General features: G+C 40.3%; 2 protein-coding genes across 4 annotated transcripts in view; both read left to right on the forward strand.

Annotated features, from left to right (window-relative positions):
- osbpl3b (oxysterol binding protein-like 3b) overlaps positions 1–6,688 on the forward strand; it is a 57,195-nt gene extending 50,507 nt beyond the window's left edge. For all 3 annotated transcript variants that reach the window (XM_060870515.1, XM_060870516.1, XM_060870517.1), the window contains 5 exons: positions 893–1,037; positions 2,659–2,803; positions 3,126–3,252; positions 4,892–5,014; positions 5,723–6,688. In XM_060870515.1, coding sequence (XP_060726498.1) covers positions 893–1,037; positions 2,659–2,803; positions 3,126–3,252; positions 4,892–5,014; positions 5,723–5,819 — 637 coding nt within the window. In that variant the 3' untranslated portion in view covers positions 5,820–6,688. The remainder of the gene's footprint in view (positions 1–892; positions 1,038–2,658; positions 2,804–3,125; positions 3,253–4,891; positions 5,015–5,722) is intronic.
- Positions 6,689–9,362: 2,674 nt separating this feature from the next.
- Positions 9,363–21,161, forward strand: part of gsdmeb (gasdermin Eb) — a 13,460-nt gene continuing 1,661 nt past the window's right edge. Inside the window, exons 1-8 of the mRNA XM_060870518.1 lie at positions 9,363–9,496; positions 9,939–10,149; positions 11,959–12,151; positions 12,963–13,137; positions 15,143–15,260; positions 15,527–15,643; positions 16,576–16,703; positions 20,916–21,120. Coding sequence (XP_060726501.1) covers positions 9,939–10,149; positions 11,959–12,151; positions 12,963–13,137; positions 15,143–15,260; positions 15,527–15,643; positions 16,576–16,703; positions 20,916–21,120 — 1,147 coding nt within the window. The 5' untranslated portion in view covers positions 9,363–9,496. The remainder of the gene's footprint in view (positions 9,497–9,938; positions 10,150–11,958; positions 12,152–12,962; positions 13,138–15,142; positions 15,261–15,526; positions 15,644–16,575; positions 16,704–20,915; positions 21,121–21,161) is intronic.

The following is a 21,161-nucleotide window of genomic DNA, read 5'->3' on the forward strand; positions in this document are numbered from 1 at the left end:
TATTACACTTTGTTTTACAATTACAATTTCCTCACACATTGAACATGCTTTGATTCAGTTGTTGAATAGTTACTATAGTTGCCATAATGTGGCCGCAAGCCTAATCAATTCAGTGACTTGTTTCACACCCAGACGTCTGACTTGAGATTTATGCAAACAAGCAATATATTTGACTTAAGGAAAAATAATTTTTAGAACTACATATAGTAAATAAGGTCAAAATCATATGCAGAGTTTTGCCAGGACTCCACGTAAATACTGTTTGAATTTTTATAATCATCCTGTATTCTGAGGTGGAATATCCACGTCTTAAACATCCCATCTTCTAATGTAACTCCTTTAAAGGAAGTCTACCGAATATAAGACTAGTCCACAAACAAATGGTGTGGCTACAACTTTTTATTGCAACCATTCTAACCACACCTGATTACATAACTTTAATGAGCTGGTCTGGGTCTTCAAACAATTTTTAACTGTGGCTTCTGCTCAGTTAGACTGGAAAAGTTCTGTTGGGAAAGTACTGGTTAGAGTTCTGTTGCTTATTCCTAAATTATGTTTTTTTTAGCACAGACTGCACTGGATAAAGTTCTGGAATCTTAAGATTTTATGTGGATTCTGGCTAGTGAAATGTAAATTTATTTAGATGTCACATGAAATAACTATTTGAGTAAATAAAAAACGCACACCTTTAAATCTTTTAAATGTTTCATAATGCAGCTGTTGCATTTCCTTGTTTACTTCCATGTGTAATGTGATACAAACACATAGTGCAGCGCTATTGTTTTTATCTTCCTTTTATGTGTTTCATATAAATGTTAGACTAACTAATATTGTAACACATTTAAGTGATCAGAATTTGAGAGTAATCTTAAATCTCTGCTTGCTTTCCCAGGCTGGGAGACCACTATGAGTGGAACAAAGTAACATCATGTATTCACAACATTCTGAGTGGTCAGCGCTGGATCGAGCACTATGGGGAAATCTGCATTAAGAACACTAGCAGCGATATCTGTCAGTGCAAAGTCACCTTCATCAAGGTGAGCTAAATTTCTACACATGCTGATACATTAAATAAAATGAAATCCTTTTGCTGTGTATCCTCTATCACATTCATTGCTCTTTATGATGTTGGAAGATTATAAAATAAAATCACGGTAATGTATTTGTATATATCGTGCTAAACCCCAGGTACACTATGATTTATAGCAGCTACTTCTGATTATCAAGAGGCTAGGTATGTTGAAATACTTTTTCTAGTAGAAGTCTGATCATACAGAAAAGAAGAAGAATTTTTCTTCTTCCCTTTTCTTCATTATTGCTACTACATTGTAAGCAGAGGCATGCTGGGAATTACTTTTCAGTTTTCAAGAACGTGAGAGAGACACTAATTGACCCATCACACAGAGCAGCCACCCAGAGACAGACACTTCCTCTAGCTCGGTGATGGGAGTGCTTTGGCACTGACTGTGGGAGAATAGAAAATGGCACGTTTCCAAAGACATGCCATGGCTTCTAATGTTACAGGTCACTCTGATAAAGAGGGTAAGAGGCAGAGAGAGAATGAGATAAACACAGGGTGAGAGAGAGAAGAGAGTTCATCCTCTCTATTTCACCATTAGTCTTGCCTAGCCAGACCTTCAGACTGACAGCAGAAGATCTGTTCTCTAAAGCAGATTTATTTGGACACCCAAGTACCACCCAAGAGGGCATCTGACAGACATGTGAAGCAACCAGTCACAGTTAATTTTGTTCAGCGCCATATTTAGGTGTGTGAAAATGTAAAGTCAATGCTAGCAGAAAACCGACCAGCATGCAACTATAGATTGTTTATTTAAGAAAGTCATGCAAATGAATGAGTCTAAACTGTGACAAACTTTGTAACACTCGCAATGACACACTTCTTTCATGATGGAAATTGTTTCTAGTTGGACACCAGACACAGCTTCCAAAAATCCTGCAGAATTCAACCAGTCAGATGACTCCTTAAGTGTTTCTGATTTTGTGTGCCATATGCAGCAGAGGTTCAGGCAATGGTTCGTGGGCATGAAGTCTAAGCCTAAAACTATTTTGCCACTGACTCACTGATGTCTCAGCAGTGGCATCTCCTGGAAAGCAAAAAAAAAACACATACTGCATGTTATCTGCCTTTAGGAATGTGTAGTAAAGCTGCTTTACTCTCATTCATTCATTCATTCATCTTCTACCGCTTATCCGAACTACCTCGGGTCACGGGGAGCCTGTGCCTATCTCAGGCGTCATCGGGCATCAAGGCAGGATACACCCTGGACGGAGTGCCAACCCATCGCAGGGCACACACACACTCTCATTCACTCACGCAATCACACACTACGGACAATTTTCCAGAGATGCCAATCAACCTACCATGCATGTCTTTGGACCGGGGGAGGAAACCGGAGTACCCGGAGGAAACCCCCGAGGCACGGGGAGAACATGCAAACTCCACACACACAAGGTGGAGGTGGGAATCGAACCCCGACCCTGGAGGTGTGAGGCGAACGTGCTAACCACTAAGCCACCGTGCCCCCCTGCTTTACTCTCTGCTGCATAAAAACAACGGCTATTGCGGACCATGGTGTTGATCTTAGACTGATTGGACTGAGAAAATGATGCCTCTGCTTTTTTGTATGTGCCTTGCAGGCAAAGTACTGGAACTCCAGCATGAATGAGGTGGAGGGAACAGTCATGGACCACAAAGGCAAGGTGATACACAAGCTGTTTGGGAAATGGCATGAGGGTATATACTGTGGAAGCCCACCATCTGCTACATGCATCTGGAGAACAAGTAAGATTCACATACATAGAGTCATGTATACAACTTTGTTTCCAGCAGTCCTGTAACCAAGTTACACCAGAAGAAGGTGTATTGCAGCTGAAAGAAAAACTGTTTAATCGAATACAACGCCATGTGCATTAACATTAAGCATTCTGATTTATAAATAATTCTAGCCAAGAAAATTCTATGTGATTGAAGCATGCTGATCAATAACATATGCCATATGATAACTCAATTACATACGTGGATGGTTTTCACACCTTTTTACTTTCAGGGACTAAATTATGTCTTTCATGTCTTTGTCTAATGGGCTTTATATTGTTTTGTATAGATCCAATGCCTCCTGACTATGAGCAGTACTACGGCTTCACAAAGTTTGCTCTTGAGCTGAATGAACTGGATCCACAAACCAAAGTTTTACTGCCACCCACAGACACTAGATTACGTCTCGATCAGAGGTAAACCCATGAACATTTTGCATTTCAGCACATATCAGGAGTCTAGATAAGTGATATAAATAAAAATATTATTTTTTCCTTCTATTTCAGTTTCAGTTCATTAACAGATTAGAAAATATTTTTGACCTATTGGAAATAAATGTGCAACATATTTAATATGTCACTGTAAATGTATTTTCAACAGAGTATTTAAAATCAACTCACTATGTACTTTATTAGGAACATTTATTTTGCTCTCAAGACAGCTTCAATTCTCCATGGATTGGATTCCACATGATGTTGGAAATATTCCTAAATTCTGCTCCATGTTGACTAGATTGCATTACACAATCCATGCAAATTTTTCAGATGTATTTTCAGATGTATTGCTGTGAATCTCCCAATCTACCACATCTCAAAAGTGTTTTAGTGGATTCAGATCTGGTGACTGGGAAGTCCACCGAAAATCACTGAACTCATTCTTGTGCTCATGAAACCAGTTTAAAATCATGCTGAAAATAGCCATTAGAATATAGTAAATTATGAATGGCCATGAATTGATGTACAAACAGGCTGTGTTATAAAAGCATCGACTGGTAGGAAAACACTCCTTACTTCATTACACCACTTCCACCATCCTGAAAGGATAACACAAGGCAGGTTGGGTTCATGGATTCATGCCATTGGTGCCAAATTCTGACCCTACCATCTGTGTGCCTCAGCAGAAATCAGTCTTCAAATATTCAAACTATTTTTACATTTACATTTACAGCATTTGGCAGATGCCCTTATCCAGATCGACGTACATAAGTGCTTAAATCTCTAACATTGACTACATTAATGCTGGCTCACTAGGTTACATACTTAAGATACCATGAGTTTAAAGCATTTGTTCAAAGTTACAATGAAAAAGTTTCAAAGTTTTTTTTTTGTTTTTTTTTTTTTTTGTTACAAAAGAAGTGCTAGCTGAAGTGTTTCCTGAATAAGTCTTCACCCGCCACTTGAAAATAGGCAGTGACTCATCTGTCTGGACCTCTAGGGGAAGTTCATTCCACCACCTTGGTGCCAGAACAGAGAAGAGTCTTGTAGTATACTTGCCTCTTACCCTGAGAGATGGTGGAACCAGTCGAGCAGTGCTGGTAAATCGGAGGGTGCGGGGTGCAGTGCGAGGAGTGATGAGGGCTTTTAGGTAAGAGGGAGCTGGTCCATTTTTGGCTTTGTAGGCCAGCATCAGTGTTTTGAATCTGATGCGTGCAGCTACCGAAAGCCAGTGGAGGGATCGCAGCAGCGGGGTGGTATGCGAGAACTAAGACAGGTTGAAAACAAGCCAGGCAGCTGCATTTTGGATCATTTGTAGAGGACGGATTGCATTCATAGGTAGACCTGCCAGCAGTGCGTTGCAGTAATCCAGTCTTGAAATGACAAGAGACTGAACAAGTACCTGAGCAGCCTGTGTGCACAAAAATGGCCGAATCCTTCTAATGTTGTAGAGAAGCAACATGAGAAGAACAGGACAGTTGACAGTTTTTGTTGATCCTTTGCTCACTGCACCCTCAACATTCTGTTCTTGGCTGATAGAAGTGGAACCTGCCAATATGGAATGCCATATTTCCTAACATACTGTCTATGCCTGCGTGTGTGTCTGTGTGTGCGTGTGTAGGTTACTGGAGGAGGGGAATGTTGAGGCTGCAGAAGCACAGAAGCAGAGAATCGAACAGCTACAGAGAGATAGGCGCAGAGTCCTCGAGGAGAACAGCATAGCACATCAGCCACGGTTCTTCCAGTAAGATCCAAAGTTTACTTATCAATGCATCATCTGTACATCTTAGATGCCCTGTTTATTAATTACTAGCATTTTGTAGATAACTGGAAATTAAGCAGTAACTACAGTGTAACTAATATAGAAGGTGTGTAGTTATGAAACTAAGTGGTGTAAGGGTATAAATATAACTGATACTCCAGGGAGTTTAAGGTACAATCTTCCAAGCCATTCATGATTTGGGCCTTTATCAAGGGTCCAACAGTGGCAGCATGGTGGTGATGGGGATTTAACCCCAATAGAGACCCTTAACCATGAAGCCACCACTGCCTAATGTAGCTCAGTGTATACACCCAAATTATTTTTTGGCAGTTTGGATTTTAGATCAATCCTTCGCTTTAAATTATGCTTAAATTTAAATCTTTACATTATTACATTTGCTGTGTTAATTTTAATTACAGTAAATGTGATATTATTGGATGAATAGTCATGGTCTACTCTGTATCCTCAGTACAGTCTATGGCCCTGATGATGAAGATAGTAGGTATCTTAAAATCGATTTGCTTTATAATAGATAATCATTATAGTTGTTGTAGTATTCTTATTGTAATCATAATTAATATATGAAAAGGGTCAGTTTTTAGTATGCTTAAATGTAGCCTTGGATAACTCAGTGTTATTTTTTTTTGTTACTATGAAATAAAATACATTTTTTTGGCTTGATTCTTAAAGGAAATCAAAAGATGACACATGGGTCAGCAACAACATGTACTGGGACCTGAGGAAAGACCCAGGCTTCAGTAATCTGGATTGTCCAGTGCTGTGGTGATCTACAGTTGAATGTTACTTACTCCCAGGCCTCTTCTGTCTCTGCCTGCTCTGACCTTCTGTATATGGAAGAAAAACACATCTCCAGTGGAGGGTGGAAACCCATCTTACAGAGGCCAAACTCTGACGATGGCAATTCTTTTGCCTGATAATCAACATAAAAAACCGTACCTCTGTTTCCAGAAACTTATCCATATTCCAGCACCCTGTGTTACATAATATTCTATTTTAAATGCCTTAATATGCTTCTCATATATTTTAGTGTGTTTATGCAGGCATCTTCCTTGAATGTTTTAGAAATTATGCAAACATATCCCAGTTCGTCATCTCTGAAACTGCTCTGTGCAAGTAGTAGCACAAAAATACTGACACGTACACTGTTGCATACTGTACTTTTGGGGACCAGAGTGAAACTGCAGACAGAAAAATGCCTGAGTCCTGCCAACAAACAAAAGAACTTGCGCATGCATGTCTGAAAAATGCTGTCATTTGATCAAAGTAACATTGTCTACCTCCTAAAAGAGATGGTATACTAGTGTATAATATAAGGACAATATTGGAGAAAGAATTTCACACCTTATGTCTTATGCCTTATGGTTATACATATTCCATAACATCTATATTATAGCCTTTAATCATGTTTAAAAAATATAAACATAACAATGTTGCTAGCATCTAAGAAGTAATCACACAGCTTTCTTTCAAATACTAAATAGTCACCACACTGCATTTGAATGTTTAGCTGAATGTTTCAGCTTTTTTTTTTTGTAATCTGTATCCATCAAGTTCTTCCTGGAAAGAGAACAACTTGGAAAATTACAATGACAACAGCTAAGATCTTTTTTCTTCAATAAAACAATTATTTCTGTGGCTAGTTTTTTATTATTTATTGTCACAATACTAAATTCACTGATTAAAGTGGTGTTCACTGTCTTATACTGTAGTGAAGTTTGTGCTATTGTTAACTGTTATTCAGATGCTGTCAGTTTGAACAATGTAAATAACACAGAAGCTATGAAGCATTGTCCTTGTGCTTACAATATAGATTAAGCTAAATTTTATGCTGAGATGTGGGAGGACTTTGGTTTATTGTTGCAGTGAATGTCAATATATTTGAGCACTTCTACATGCCTATGGGTATCGTACTACTGAGTGTACAAAAGTCTTTGTAAATGTTGGTTTAAGACCTGCAGACATACTATCCAGCAACTAGCCCATGTGTGTATGTGTTGGACTGTTCTTGCTGAATATTACAAATCACAACCTCAGTCTGCTAAGGAACAGTTGCTCTAAAACCCCCTACCCTGGAGGTGTAAGGCAAATATTCTAACCACCAATCTAAAGCATGTGGGTCACAACTGGAAAGAAAAAAAAAAGGATTTCCTTTTTTATTCACAAGTTCAGCCTAATTTCCTGTCGTTCCCAGAACTGTTACGTTAGCACAATCGAAAATAAAGGTCAGCTGAGCCTACTCTGTATTTTTCGTGCATGCCTTGTGAGATTAGTTTTGACACCTGTCTGTATTCCTCAGTCTTCACCCATGTACTCATTATGTTTCTCTGCATTAAGTACAATTAAGGCTTCTTTCACATATACAGTTTTTTTTTTTCAACAACACCCACACAACTTCCAGCTAACGTTTTCTCTAAAAACCACAACAAAGATTAAACATAAAAGGAACACTTTTCACGCAGAGTAATAAGGAGTTAAATAACGTGGAAGGTAGAGTAAACCCTGATTGAAACAGAGCCATGCGGATGGGCAGTGAGACCCACTGAAAAAAATTATTCCAAATTAAATCCCTAGAATTAAATAAAAAGTAGCTCCTGACCTGTAGGATGTCCACATTCTGATTTATTTTGCTTTTTGTGCTACACTGTCACATTTTTTGTTATCCAACATGGCAATTAATTAACAAATATCAACAGCCCATGTGATATCAGCTACATGAGTTTCCACTCCAAATCTTAATTAATAAACAAAAGCCTAAAATGAGTGATGCACAACTCAACACATCAAAAACCTAAATCTATGAAGTATCAAACTTGATCAAGTCATGAACAGTATTTTTTTGAAAATATTCTGATCGCTGGACTAAAAACTCAGTGTCTGCATAAGTATGGCCCAGGTAACTGGCAATAAACATAAGCCCTAAATGCAAACATTTATCAGACATTTACTTATTTATTTAATCGGTGCAGAAACCTGGGACTCAAGCAGCTGTCAAAAAACTGGGACCTGAACTGGGACCGTCCACCCAACAGACTGTATTTGAGTACCTCTTGGTTCACCTCTTCTTGTTTGCCACATGGCCACATGTCCTCCAATGGGGTCATTCTCACTACCCCCTTTAGCTTCACCCACACTCCCCTGCTGCTCTTTCTTTTCATTCCCTGTGAGCATCTCCTTATCAGCCTGCAATTTTCATGCAAGACAATGCCCTCATTGGTCATTAGCACATTTGCTTCACACCTCCAGGGTTGTGGGATTGATTTGCATTTACAGCATTTGGCAGATGCCCTTATCCAGAGTGACGTACACACACTAGGTTACATACTTAAGATACCATGAGTCTAAAACATTGTTTAAAGTTTTATAAATTTATTTATTTATTTATTATTTTAATAAACATATATGCAACAAACAGGGAAGGAATTGCTAGTTGAAGTGTTTCATGAATAAGTAGGTCTTCAACCGTCGTTTGAAAATAGCCAGTGATTCTCACCTCTACCATGTGTGTGTGAGTTTCCCCTACGCTTCAGGGGTTTCCAAGACTGCCCTGAGTCTCCTGAGATAGGTTCTAGGTTCCCCCGATTTCAGCAGGATAAATGGTGTAGAGCATGGAAGGCTAGACAACGCCCCCCATCCAAACAAAGTAAATGCTAAGACACCCACTACAGTTACTGAACTTTGTAAGATATTGGAAGAAGAGTGGGCCAAGATCACATCAAAACAATGTGAGAAAGTTGTAATCTTTTTAGTTTAGTTGTAATCTTTTTTCTTATGTTCTTTAATTTTGATCCTGTTTTATGCAACATAAAAGTTTTTGTTGGAGTACATTGGTTATTTTGTAAAACATGCTAGTAAAACAGTGGTTTATTAACAGGTCTTTTTTTACGCGATAAACCTTAACAATATTTCAGAAAAAATAAAGTGTTTTCATCCCCTCTTTATATGCAGTCACTGTATAAAATGCTTGTGGTGTCATGACTAAGTTATATCATTGTTACTATTATGGAAAATACCAGATTTCAATATATTTATTGCTTATGTAATTCCATTTGATATTCAGTTATCATGATGATTTAATTAGTATATGCATTAGTCTAGTTAGTCAAACGTTTTTGAGCATTCAGTAGGTAGCTACTGACTTTTTATACTGCTTTTTTATATAGAAAAACAGAAACGGCAACACCCTTCTCATTCTCAGTTTTGGTAAAGAAATTTTTCATGTATTTAGGTCAGATTATTTGGTTAAAATCGGAAGGAAATAACTAAGTTGTAGTAGTATAAGTCAGTGGAGCAGTGGCCGGGTTTGGAGGTGGAGCTCAGGTTTAAAAGATTCCCCCTAGAGAAAGTAGAGTAACACACACACATTCACTGGAAGTTATCGTAGATGATTATCCTCACTACGTTTTTTTTTTTTTTTTTTTTTTTTATCACATCGACGATAATACGGTAAGAAATTCAGTTTGTCGTGACGCGTATTTGTGCAATTTCTTTTATTTTGCGTAAAACCAAGAGCGCGTGGGTCTTTTGCAGCTTTGTTGTTTCCGGTGTCATTAAAGAGCTAAGATAAAGACTAGTGTGATTCATCTACCGTTGTACTTGAAAACAAAACAAACAAAAAAAAAACAATATTTTGAAAAATGAAAAGGCAAATGAAAACACATCCTTTTCCCTGGCAAGCTTGTTTTTTTTAAGTAGGTTTATACATGTTTTTTCGCCTATAAATGTTTTATAACCTGTAAACATTAAAGTTAGCTTGCTCGCAGTAGACACACTGATGTCCTAATAATGTCCCAAACTATGCTCACTAGTTATATAATATAGAAATAGAAAGTGATGGGTATTGAAACAGTAGTTATTCTATTTCTGTTCTCTGTTGTTCTCTTTTAAGATGTTTTCTAAAGCAACCAGGAAATTTGTGAATGAGATTGACCCTGACGGCTGTTTAATCCCCGTTTCCCGGATAAATGAATCAGATAATCTGAGTGTTGTTTCGGTGGTAATCAAGCGGAATCCGTCCTGGTTCTGGCAGCAACCCAAGTACATTCCCACAGACTTCACCTTGAACGACGTCCTACTTGGGGAAGATCCTATAGAACCAGGTAGAGCGCTTCAACACTGTCTGGATATTCATTACTGTACAACCATTACAGTATATAAAAGGAACTGTGTGTATAATACTAATCTCCATAATTAGCTACAAGACATCCAAAACTTGTGCTACCGGGCGTCAAAAGAGTAATTTTGTTAGGAGTTAGAATGAGTTTGTTTATTTTTTACTTTGGATAAAGTACCCATAATGCATGGCTAAAGTACCATAAGTACTACATTACCCATAATGCCTTTCGAATTCTTTATGAAAGTGGTCGCAGTATCATCCCTTGTTTCAGCTCTGCTTAAAGAGACAGAGGCAGCAGTGTTTTTGTCCTTTCCCTGTCCAGATGTTTAACCTCCTGATCTGTACAATCACATAGATCATTAAATAACAGTTTAGTGTTCATGTTAATACTAATTTCGCCGTCATCATATTTGTCATGAAGTGGCTGAAATGAGTCTCTACTGTGTCTCAGAATAGATGCACAGTTTAGCTTTACATTTTATTTATATGCTTGAGTCAATTTGCTGTCTCCAATACATTCTACATTTAATTTCTCACTGACGTGATATTGACAATATGACAAGTGTATAAAGAAGGTCTTGGTCTTTTGTTTTTAGAAGGTAACAGAGAAACCTGACCAATCCCTCTGCTGTTTGTAACTACACTAGATTGTCCCTGGTGAAATCAGTGCACCACTAACTCCACTAGCTTCAAGCCCAGGAGTAACAAGAATCACAGATAAACAAATTAGCACTCGAGCATTTTAAACTCCTTTCATGCTATAATGGTTACTGCTCTCCACATTTCATTGCTGTATTTTCCACCAAATAAACTTATTTTATTAAACATTCCATCAAATTATGAGGGATAAACAATATTTCAGAAAAAAAGTGTTTATAATTTGTTCTCTAAGTTTTATTTCAAAATTTATCATTTATACAGCTGAGGAGTTAAGTGTCTTGCTCAAGGGCCTAGCTGTGGCAACTTGGTGCTGGAATTTGTGTATGGAACTCATGACCTTTCAAGCAGAGGTCCAATGTTTTAACATTAAGCTACCACCAAACTAATATGCTAATATGCTTATCATAGCCATGATTTCAAGGAATTGGTCTATAAACAGCCAGACAGAGTTAGTACAGGCATGTCTGTGATCATAAATCCAAAAAACACGGCACAGGGAAGCTTCAATTGTAGAAAACAACAGGACAAATCTCCCAAAAGTAAGTGATCAAACCAGAACAAAAGGCATGAATGTGCATTTGGCTGGACTCGATAGCACATGGCAGAAGGCCCAGCACACTCTGAGGGAATTACATAACATTATGCCCATCACGACAGAGCGTCCATTAACTGGTCACCAAAGGGTTATGGTTTAAAGTTTGGGTCAATACATTAAAGCACATATGTGCTGAAAGGGGAACATGACATCTTGTGATTATTCCACATCATTAAACATATGTCTATATATGTGTTTTTATATATATATATATATATATATGTTTTACTTTATTATATTTAAAGTATTATACCTTTATATATGTCTATTTATTACAAGTACCTTGGTGTTGTTGTTAATTGTTGATATTGTTATTGATATTATTATACAAACTTTTCTATATTACATTGACAATGTGAACAGATAAACAGTATTTTGATTCTTCTGTATGTCTGCAAAGCTTGAACCTTAAATGTAACCAAAAACATTTGTTGGCAAAACAATTGATAATCACTAGATCCGGCTAAATGATGAAAAGACCTTATAGAGAGTTGAACCGTGCATTTATGAGATGATACCTTCCTGTGTTTTCCACAGTTCTCATTGAAACAGACTTTTTAAAATATAATGGTACAGTTGAAAACAGTGAGGCTGGAAATGCTGAAGCAAGTTTCGGCCCTGCAAATGTGAATGTCACAGGAAAAGGATTACGCAAACTGGCATCCTCATTTGGGAGCCTTACGAAGCAAGAAGTGGATGTTCAGAAACTTATATGTTACACTAAAAATAGGTAAGTGAACAAGAAAGGGTCATACATTTAGGGAAAGCAGAAGTAAAACCGCTTGCTGGTCGAATTCTGTTGCAAGTTATGTAAATAATTGAATTTTTTATGAGGAAACAAAACCTGATTTCAAAAGCTTGGATTCTAAGTAAAAAAACTTTAACTTAGAATCCAAGCTTTTGAAATCAGGTTTTGTTTCCTCATAAAAAATTAAATTGTTGCACATTGCTATAAGTAAAGGTTCAGACTGGTTGTTATGTGTGTTTATAAGGTATACCACAGTTTTCAGTTAAAATTTTTAATAAATGTAGTAAATCTTTATACAAAGAAGTTTTACTTCTGAAGCCAAAAAGGTATAAGAGTTTATATACATTATGTACAGAGAATTATTGAGTACTGCCATCTCTTTATGTATTTTGTAGATCAGGTAGAACAGATTTGTGATTAAATTTGTGATTAAAAATGGTGCTAGACCAAAGACATTATTCTTAAATGAATACCACTGAATCCAGTTTAGTGATTACAGAATGAAAAATTGTTACTGTTTGCATTACCATAGTAGTATGTGGCAAAAAGCGGTCAGATGATGTACCTTTTGGTTACTGTTTATTTTTATAAGACAGTAACATTTCTAACATTGGGAGGAGATGACCTGAAATGTATGACCCTGCACCAGTGTGTGATTATCCTGTATGATGATGGATTATATATTTTTGTGAATGTTTGTTAAAAGGGATTTACTAAACATTATATTATTGTTCTTTTGTTTAAAAGCCAAACATACAAGTTGCTGATCATGCTGTTTTATGTGGCTTTATAGATGTCTGGATTTACAGCACTCCCTGTTGAAGCAGGTACTGCAGCAGAGGCACAAGGTGTTCGCGCTGGTCAAGGAGCGAATCATAACCACACAGACCTGCACAGTTACTGAAACAGTTCAGGGAGAAGGAAGCTGCTCATCCTTTCTTGGATTCACTGTTCCCAAGAAGATTCAGGTCAGTCCTGTTTGAAATTATACATTAACACTTTAGTTAAACATAAGACAGTTTTGTCTTCCAAATTCTTCCAACCTTTAGCTGTTAGAATGTGTTAGAAATCTTCTTGGTTCATATAATACAAGCAACCAAGCAGTTTATGTATCTCAATTGAAGTGGTATTTCTTTTTAGATAACAAGGTGAATTATTAGTACGTGCTAAGAATCTACATTAAGGGATTTAGTCACTTGTCCAGAGTGATTTGTAAAACACACAAACAGTTAATGGTACAACACATCTGCTTTAGAGAAAACTAGATACAAATCCTAGTTTCTGCTAGAGTGGTTAGAGTGGTAACTAAAAGACAATATCAGTCAGTAAAAAAATGACAATTTCAAAAGTACAAAGTAATACTACAAAACAATACTACAAAAAATGAATGCAAAGCAAGTGGAGAGTAAGTGGAATATGTCTTAGATATCCTGCCTAAAGAGGAAGGTCTCAACAGAGTGAGATCTTGCACTATGTAGGCATTTAAACATTTTAAGGCAGTGGGACAATAAACTCTGCAGATTCATTTGAGAGGACGTTTCTAAGATGGAAAATGGGGACTTGGAATCTAAAACTCTAAAGCTTGCGAGTTACTCAAGACTAAAACTTAGTGACAACGATAAAAAAGAAAAAGTGGTATCCACTTTTTTTTTACCAAGCTTGTCTTTATCAGCAAATTAATTTACTTAGAACTGTAGTTTATAACCTATATGAGGGTCAGGGATGCAAATACCAAAGTTTAAAAATATTTACCCCAATCACGCATACTGACCGGGGGGCATGGTGGCTTAGTGGTTAGCACGTTCGCCTCACACCTCCAGGCTCGGGGTTCCATTCCGTGCCTTGGGGGGTTTCCTCCGGGTACTCCGGTTTCCTCCCCCGGTCCAAAGACATGCATGGTAGGTTGATTGGCATCTCTGGAAAATTGTCCCGTGTGTGTGTGTGTGTGTGTGTGTGCCCGTCCTGTGTGTGTGTCCTGTGTGTCCTGCGATGGGTTGCCACTCCATCCAGGGTGTATCCTGCCTTGATGCCCAATGACGCCTGAGATAGGCACAGGCTCCCCGTGACCCGAGGTAGTTCAGATAAGCGGTAGAAGATGAATGAATGAATGACGCATACTGACCCAGAAATGTTAATGATTATAATAATAAACTACTCCTAGTAGTCAGTACCAATTCATTCAAGATGGTAACCGCCACAATCCATGCTTAAGCCAAATTTAATGATTGGATTAATAGCTGGTATAACATTGAGGAACTGTTAACATAGATGTCTGTTTTCTGCAGCGAAACCTACAAGCAAGGATGTAATATAGTTAGTAGTAAAACAGAAAGGCAATGACATTAAATGTTAAAATTGCTTCAGAGCAATATTTTCTATGGTTTATATTTAATATAAATGACAATATCAGCTGTACATATACTAATACCAATAACAAAAAGGCTCTTAATGGCATTGATTCCACAAGATTCAAACATTCAACATTCCTTTGAGAATATTGCATTATGGGTAACATTCTACCACATCCTAAATGTGTTCTATTATATTCAGATCCTGTGACTGAAGATCACTGTCATTGTCATGTTCATGAAACCAGTATAAGATGACTTTTGTTTTGTGACATGGTGCATTATCATGGTGGAAAAAACAAACAGCAATGTGGTGTGCAAAAACAGCAACTGAGTGAGTGATTAGTGTAGTTCACACAGTTGGGTGTAAGTGTGTTTGTGTGTTCAGTATAGATCAGTTCTGTTTGTTGAGAATCCTGATTGAGGGAAGAAACTATTGCACAGTCTGGTTGTGAGGGCCTGAATGCTAAGGTACCTTTTTCTAGATGGCAGGAGGGTGAAGAGTGTGTGCGAAGGGTGTATGTGGTAATCCATGATGCTGTTGGCTTTGCAGAAGCAGCGTGTTTTATGAATGTCTCTCCTTAAAAGCTCTTACCTCTCCTTCACATTTCTCAATGTTCTACAGGTTTCGGTAAAGAATGGCAGCCTTCATTCTGACAGCAAAGTTTCACTAGAAATCCCAGCTAAAACAGCCCTGGCTTACAGTTTAATGGAACTCAACGTGAAGAGTACCGGTGAATTTGGTAATATATTTTTGCTCTTTGCAATTTGGGAATATATGCAGCAGATTAGTGTGAATTATCCTAATGCTGCTTTAATTATTATCCAGTGGATTTGTATAATGAACACAAATTCGACAAACCATTGTCTTTCTGTTTTTTGGATTTTGTTGGTTTAAGAATTTTATATTTATCTGCTAACTAGATAAGCTCTGTCTTAGCGTGATTTAACCAGGAAACGGAAGCTAGTCACAGTGATTGGTCTGACCACAGCAGTCTTGTTTTCTTAGAGCTGTGCCTGCTGCCAGACACCTATGGACACATTGAAATAGATGGCTTGAACAGTGCAAATGCAACACTGCTCAACACCATGCCAACTGAATCACCAGTCCAAAAGCTACAGCAAGGTAAGAGCTGTATTGGAGGATTGGTCAACGTTTACATTTACGGTTGATTTACATTTATTAATTAAATTACATTTTATTTGTCTAGCGCTTTTAACAATGAACACTGTTGCAAAGTAGTTTAAGGGAATATAGATTTCTTCTCAATTTCAGAAACTAAATTTACATTTATATTTATCTTTATTGAGTAAGCCAGAGGTGATTATGTGAAGGAAAATCTCCCTGAGATGAAATCTTGGCAAGAAACCTGAGAGGAACCAGCCTCAAAAGGGAACCCATCCTCATCTGATTGACCACAGACCAATTATGACATTCAGCAGAAACCCTAGTTACATCACAGATTACTGTGGACATTCTCCAGGGACTTTGGCTTAAAGATCAGCCCCTTTATGTAAGATACGTTTAATACTGCCAGCTGGTCTAATTTCAAGAAGATATTTTAGGGACACAGCAAAACATTTTGGTTAGATGATGACTCATCTCAGATGGTGGGGAAATTCCCTCAAAAATGCTTGAACCATAGCAATCAACAGCTGTGACAATAGAGTAGTCAGATAACACCATGGCATTTACCACCATCAGTGATCCTGCATCAAATGAACAGAATATGATTTTATATGATATATGATAAAACCAGTATTCAAACAGAATGCTTTGTAGGTCATGGTCTAATAATACATCAAGCTGAACTCCAGTTAGACAGGCGTTTATACAGCTAAAAAAATACAAGGCAATGGGTTTTAAAAGAAAGAGCATGGACATATTGCACAAATCACTCTTAGCATGGCTCTTGTTAATCAGAGTTAATAACCACAACCAACAGTAGTGTAACCATTTACATTCTCCCTGAGATAAACAGCCAACACTAACTCCAATCATTAAATTCCTCATGCTGTTAATATAATTCTCTCTCTCTCTCTCTCTCTCTCTCTCAGAATGGAATAAGTTGCAGATAGATTTTGAGGTGCTTTCAGGACTCCCTGTCAGCACACGCTCACTTCTCTTACAGCAAATCACTCTTCTCCTGAAGGACAAGGCAGCCATCAGTACCCTGGACTTTGCAGTGAGTGAAAATAAGCCATTTAGCCATTAAAACAGTGTGAACACTGTACATTGCTTTTGTTTGCACAGAGAAGAGGTGAATGAATGAAAAAGGGAACTTCATCGCTTAACTGTAATAAATGTTTCTAACACACAATGCTTTTTCCCCACTTGAACACATACTTTTTAAGGAACCAGTAAGCATTTTATATATGTTTCCATTTTAAACCGGGGGAGTTTCATGAACTGTGTAAAGTAAAAGTACCAGTTGTAAGAATTGTAAAAGATATTTCAAAATGGCTGATATTTCAGCACAGAGATATCATAAACAACAATAATACTTAAGCTATTTTAGTGAGTTTTAGTTTAAACAGTGCTCATTGCTGATTTCCATTTAATGGTGATCTTTATATTACCTTAAAACAACCTCAATATGTCCCTGATTAATTAATTAATTCATTCAAACATTTGATTCATTCCTTCTTTCCTTACTTGCTTCATTCGATTCCTTCCTTCCTAAAACAGAATAAAACAATAGGTTACTTTCGTAACCCCGGTTCTCTGAAACATCGAGTGGAGAGATCCACCTATGGGAAGGGCATTGGTTCCTGACCTCTACAGAAGCATCCAATTGCACCAAGTCTGGCTTGACAGACAGTAGCGCGTGCCAAAGGTGGGTAAGGTAATGCCCCTTACCCGAGTGCATAATGCACCTTTCCTCAGTGAGCATATTCGCTTCTCGTGCAGCAAGCGGGGCAAACTTGGTGGATCTCTCCACTCGATGTTTCAGAGAACCGGGGTTACGAAAGTAACCTATTGTTCTCTTTCATCATCTCATGGCGGGGTAAACAACCCAGCCAAAGAGAAACACGACATGTGGCAACATGCATGTTAGAACCCCGCTGATGTCCAACAAGCGAGCCGCCTGCAGGAAAAGAACATGTATATAAACATGTGAATGGACCAACCTGGGCGTCAGGAGAGGGGGAGACTATATGCTTGAAACATGCATAACCAGGCCGGGCAGACAGGGTTGAAAGGAGTGCGGGCCTAGTAGCACGTGGCTATGAAGAGCCCACACTTAAGCCCCCACGAGCCACCGTGGTACGGGTAACATCAAGCCGGGAGTGCCCGACAAAGGTGTGCGGAGAGGACCAGCTCGCAGCAGCACAAATGTCCTGCAGGGGCACTCCCCCAAACAGAGCCCAAGAAGCAGCCAAGCCTCTAGTGGAGTGAGCTCTGAGGCCACCTGGGGGCTGCACGCCCCTAGGTACATACGCTAAGGAGATGGCTCCCACAAGCCAGCGAGAGAGGCGTTGCTTAGAGATGGGTTTCCCCATGTTCAGCGGGGCCCAAGAGACGAAGAGCTGGTCGCTCCTCCGAAAAGAGTTAGTCCTGTCCATATACACCCGTAGGGCACGCACAGGGCAAAAAGCATTCAACCTCTGATCCTCTGCAGAAGAAAAGGGAGGAGGGTGAAAAGCGGAGAGCTCAATCACATCAACAGAGAAGGCTGGAAAGCACTAAGGCATGAAGGCCGGGTTAGGCCTAAGCAAAACCTTATCTCCACAGAGCGAGAATTTGGTGCACGAGGAATGAACCGAGAGCACATGCAAATCACTGACACGTTTGGCGGAAGCCAAAGCCAGGAGCAGAGCCATCTTGAAGGACAGCAGCTTGAGGGAGATATCCCACAGGGGCTCAAAAGGCTGTTGGGCCAGCACCTACAGCACCATGGAGAGATCCCAATCCGGGACCACACTTCTGGTGACTGGCAAGGCGAGGTGCGCGCCCTTCATAAATCTACAGATAAGGGGGTGCTGTCCCACCGTAGTGTTGCCGAAAGCGGCGTGACACGCAGCGATAGCCGCCAAGTAGACCTTAATCGTTGAAAAGGTTCTGCCACGATCGATAAGGTCCTGCAAAAAACCCAGAATATCAGCAACGGAGCACAGATACGAAACGAGCTGGCACTCCTCGCACCACTCCTCAAACACACGCCATTTGCAATCATAGCGCGAACGTGTGGAAGAGGCCCTGGCATTCTGAATAGTGGCAATAACACGCGGGGGAAGCCCCATAGTGCTTAAATTCGCCCAGAGAGCCACCCTGTCTGGGTGAGGATGAAAGATTTCCCCGTTCGCTTGGGCCAGGAGGTCCGTGCGCAGCGGGAGGGGCCAAGGCTCCGCATATAGCAGAGGTATTATCTCCACTAGCCAAGGTGCCTTGGGCCACCTGGGAGCTATGAGGATCAGAGACAAACCCTGTACAGCGACCCTGGCCAGAGTCGGAGCTATCAGGCAGAGCCGAGGGAAAGCGTAGAGTAGCGCGCTGGGCCACGGATGAGCCAGAGCGTCCACGCTGAGGGGGACGTCCTCGTCCGGAAGCGAGAAGAACATAGGACAGTGGGTGTTCTCTGGCGAGGCGAAGAGGTCGACGGCAGCCTGGCCGAACCTCTCCCAAAGCAGCCTCACTATCTGAGGGTGGAGCCGCCACTCTCCGTAGAGCGGGTTCCCCCTCGACAAAAGGTCTGCACCCCTGTTCAAAAAGCCCGGGACGTGAGTCGCCCGTAACGACAGGAAATGCCGTGTGCTCCACACCGACAGCGTGTGAGCCAGAGTGTGAAGCTTGGAGGAGCGCATGCCGCCTTGGTGGTTGATATGTGCTACAGCTGTCGTATTGTCGCAACGCACCAGCACATGATGTCCCCGCAGGCGGGGAAAGAAATGCTTTAGAGCCTTCAACACAGTGAGGAGCTCCAAGTAATTTATATGGGCTGAATGAAGTGAGTCCGGCCACACACCGTTCACTGATCTGCCCTCTTGAGTGGCTCCCCATCCTGTCAAAGAGGCATCTGTCGTTACCACTTTCCGCAGCATGATCGCCCTGAGAGAGGTCCCATGCACGTAAAACTCCGCAGCTCTCCAGTGGTAATCTGAGACATGTGCGATACTGTATCCGCATTCCTTCCCTGAACCGCGCGAGACAGTTCATGAATGAAGAAACAGAATTCACATCGTAAAAATGCACATCGTAACGGAATTCAGCTCCAAGCCCAAGAATATAACCTCCTGAGCGGGAGTGAAATTGCTCTTTGACACATTGACTCTGAAACCGAGCGCAGCGATGTGTGAGAGCACACGGGCAGTGTTTTGAATCACTTTCTCTCTCGAATCGGCTATAATAAGCCAATCGTCTATATAAGCCAGGATCCTGAGACCCGCCGCTCTCAGCGGCGCAAGCCCCGCCTCCGCACACAGACAGAACGTCCTCGGACTCAGTGCGAGCCCGAACGGGAGAACCGCGAATTCGTAACATACGCCTTGGTGGGTGAAACGAAGGAATTTCATATGCGGAGGATAGATGCTTATGTGAAAAAAAAAGCATCGCTTAGGTCGACCAAGCAAAACCAATCGTTCTGCTTTAGCGATCGTATGAGAGAGCCGTGTGTCAACATTCTGAAGTTGTACTTGCGCATGCTTGAGCCCCGTGCAGACAACGCAGAAGGGATGGGAATCCCTCGCGGCGATGAGCGCGCCGCACGCGGACGGGCAGGCTCGCAATAGGCTGTCCACCGGAGTAACCGGCACCGCTTTAGAAAGCACCATGGAAAAAGAAAAAAAGGCAAAATGGCAGGCGGGCAGCCCACAGAAAAAAAGGGGGGCGCGAGCGTGGGTGGCTCGCGAAGCTAACCTGGCTGAGGACGAGCACGTCTGGCGGAGGCTGATCAGCCGATATGTCCTCCTAAAGACAGCAAGTGCAGTCCAAAAAACCAGGGAGCTGTGAGGTAGGAGCAGAAGTCGCGAGAAGCGAATGTTAACTGAGGAAAGGTAGCGCGTGCAGGTGCATTATGCACTCGGGTAAGGGGCGTTACCTTACCTGCCTTTGGCACGCGCTCCTGTCTGTCAAGCCAGACTTGGTGCAATTGGATGCTTCTGTAGAAGTCAGGATCGGATGCCCTTCCCATAGGTGGATCTCGAACACGAGATGATGAAAGAGAACTAGAAATGAGACATTTAGCAATTTAGCAAAGAGAACTCAGAGCAACATTAAAGTTGGTTACATAGCACACAAAGCACTAAAATCTTATGTAGTAAAACAATCCATGATCAAATCTCAACACATTGTAAACATGTTTTATAACCTAACAATACTCTCTATGTACAACATAAACTGCAAGAAAACCTGTGCATGTATTTCTACTAAATGCTTTGTTTCTCTCTCACTCTGTCAGCTGAGGGATTTGCTTGAAGGTAGGAAACCTGATCTGTCCTCACTGGACAATGTGCCCTCTCTGAAAAAAGCAGCACAGACTACACTGGAGTTGTTCAAAGAGACAGAATGTGCAGGCCATGGGCCTTTGGAAAGAGTCACCATTGAACAACATTTAGAGCCGTCTACCCTCACTGCCATCAACATCCTCACCAATGCATTAGAGAGTGAGCCAAAAAAAATAAATACAGTTATAACTGTGCCGCTA

Source organism: Tachysurus vachellii, chromosome 5 (assembly GCF_030014155.1).
Source record: "Tachysurus vachellii isolate PV-2020 chromosome 5, HZAU_Pvac_v1, whole genome shotgun sequence".
Classification (NCBI taxonomy): Eukaryota; Metazoa; Chordata; class Actinopteri; order Siluriformes; family Bagridae; genus Tachysurus; species Tachysurus vachellii.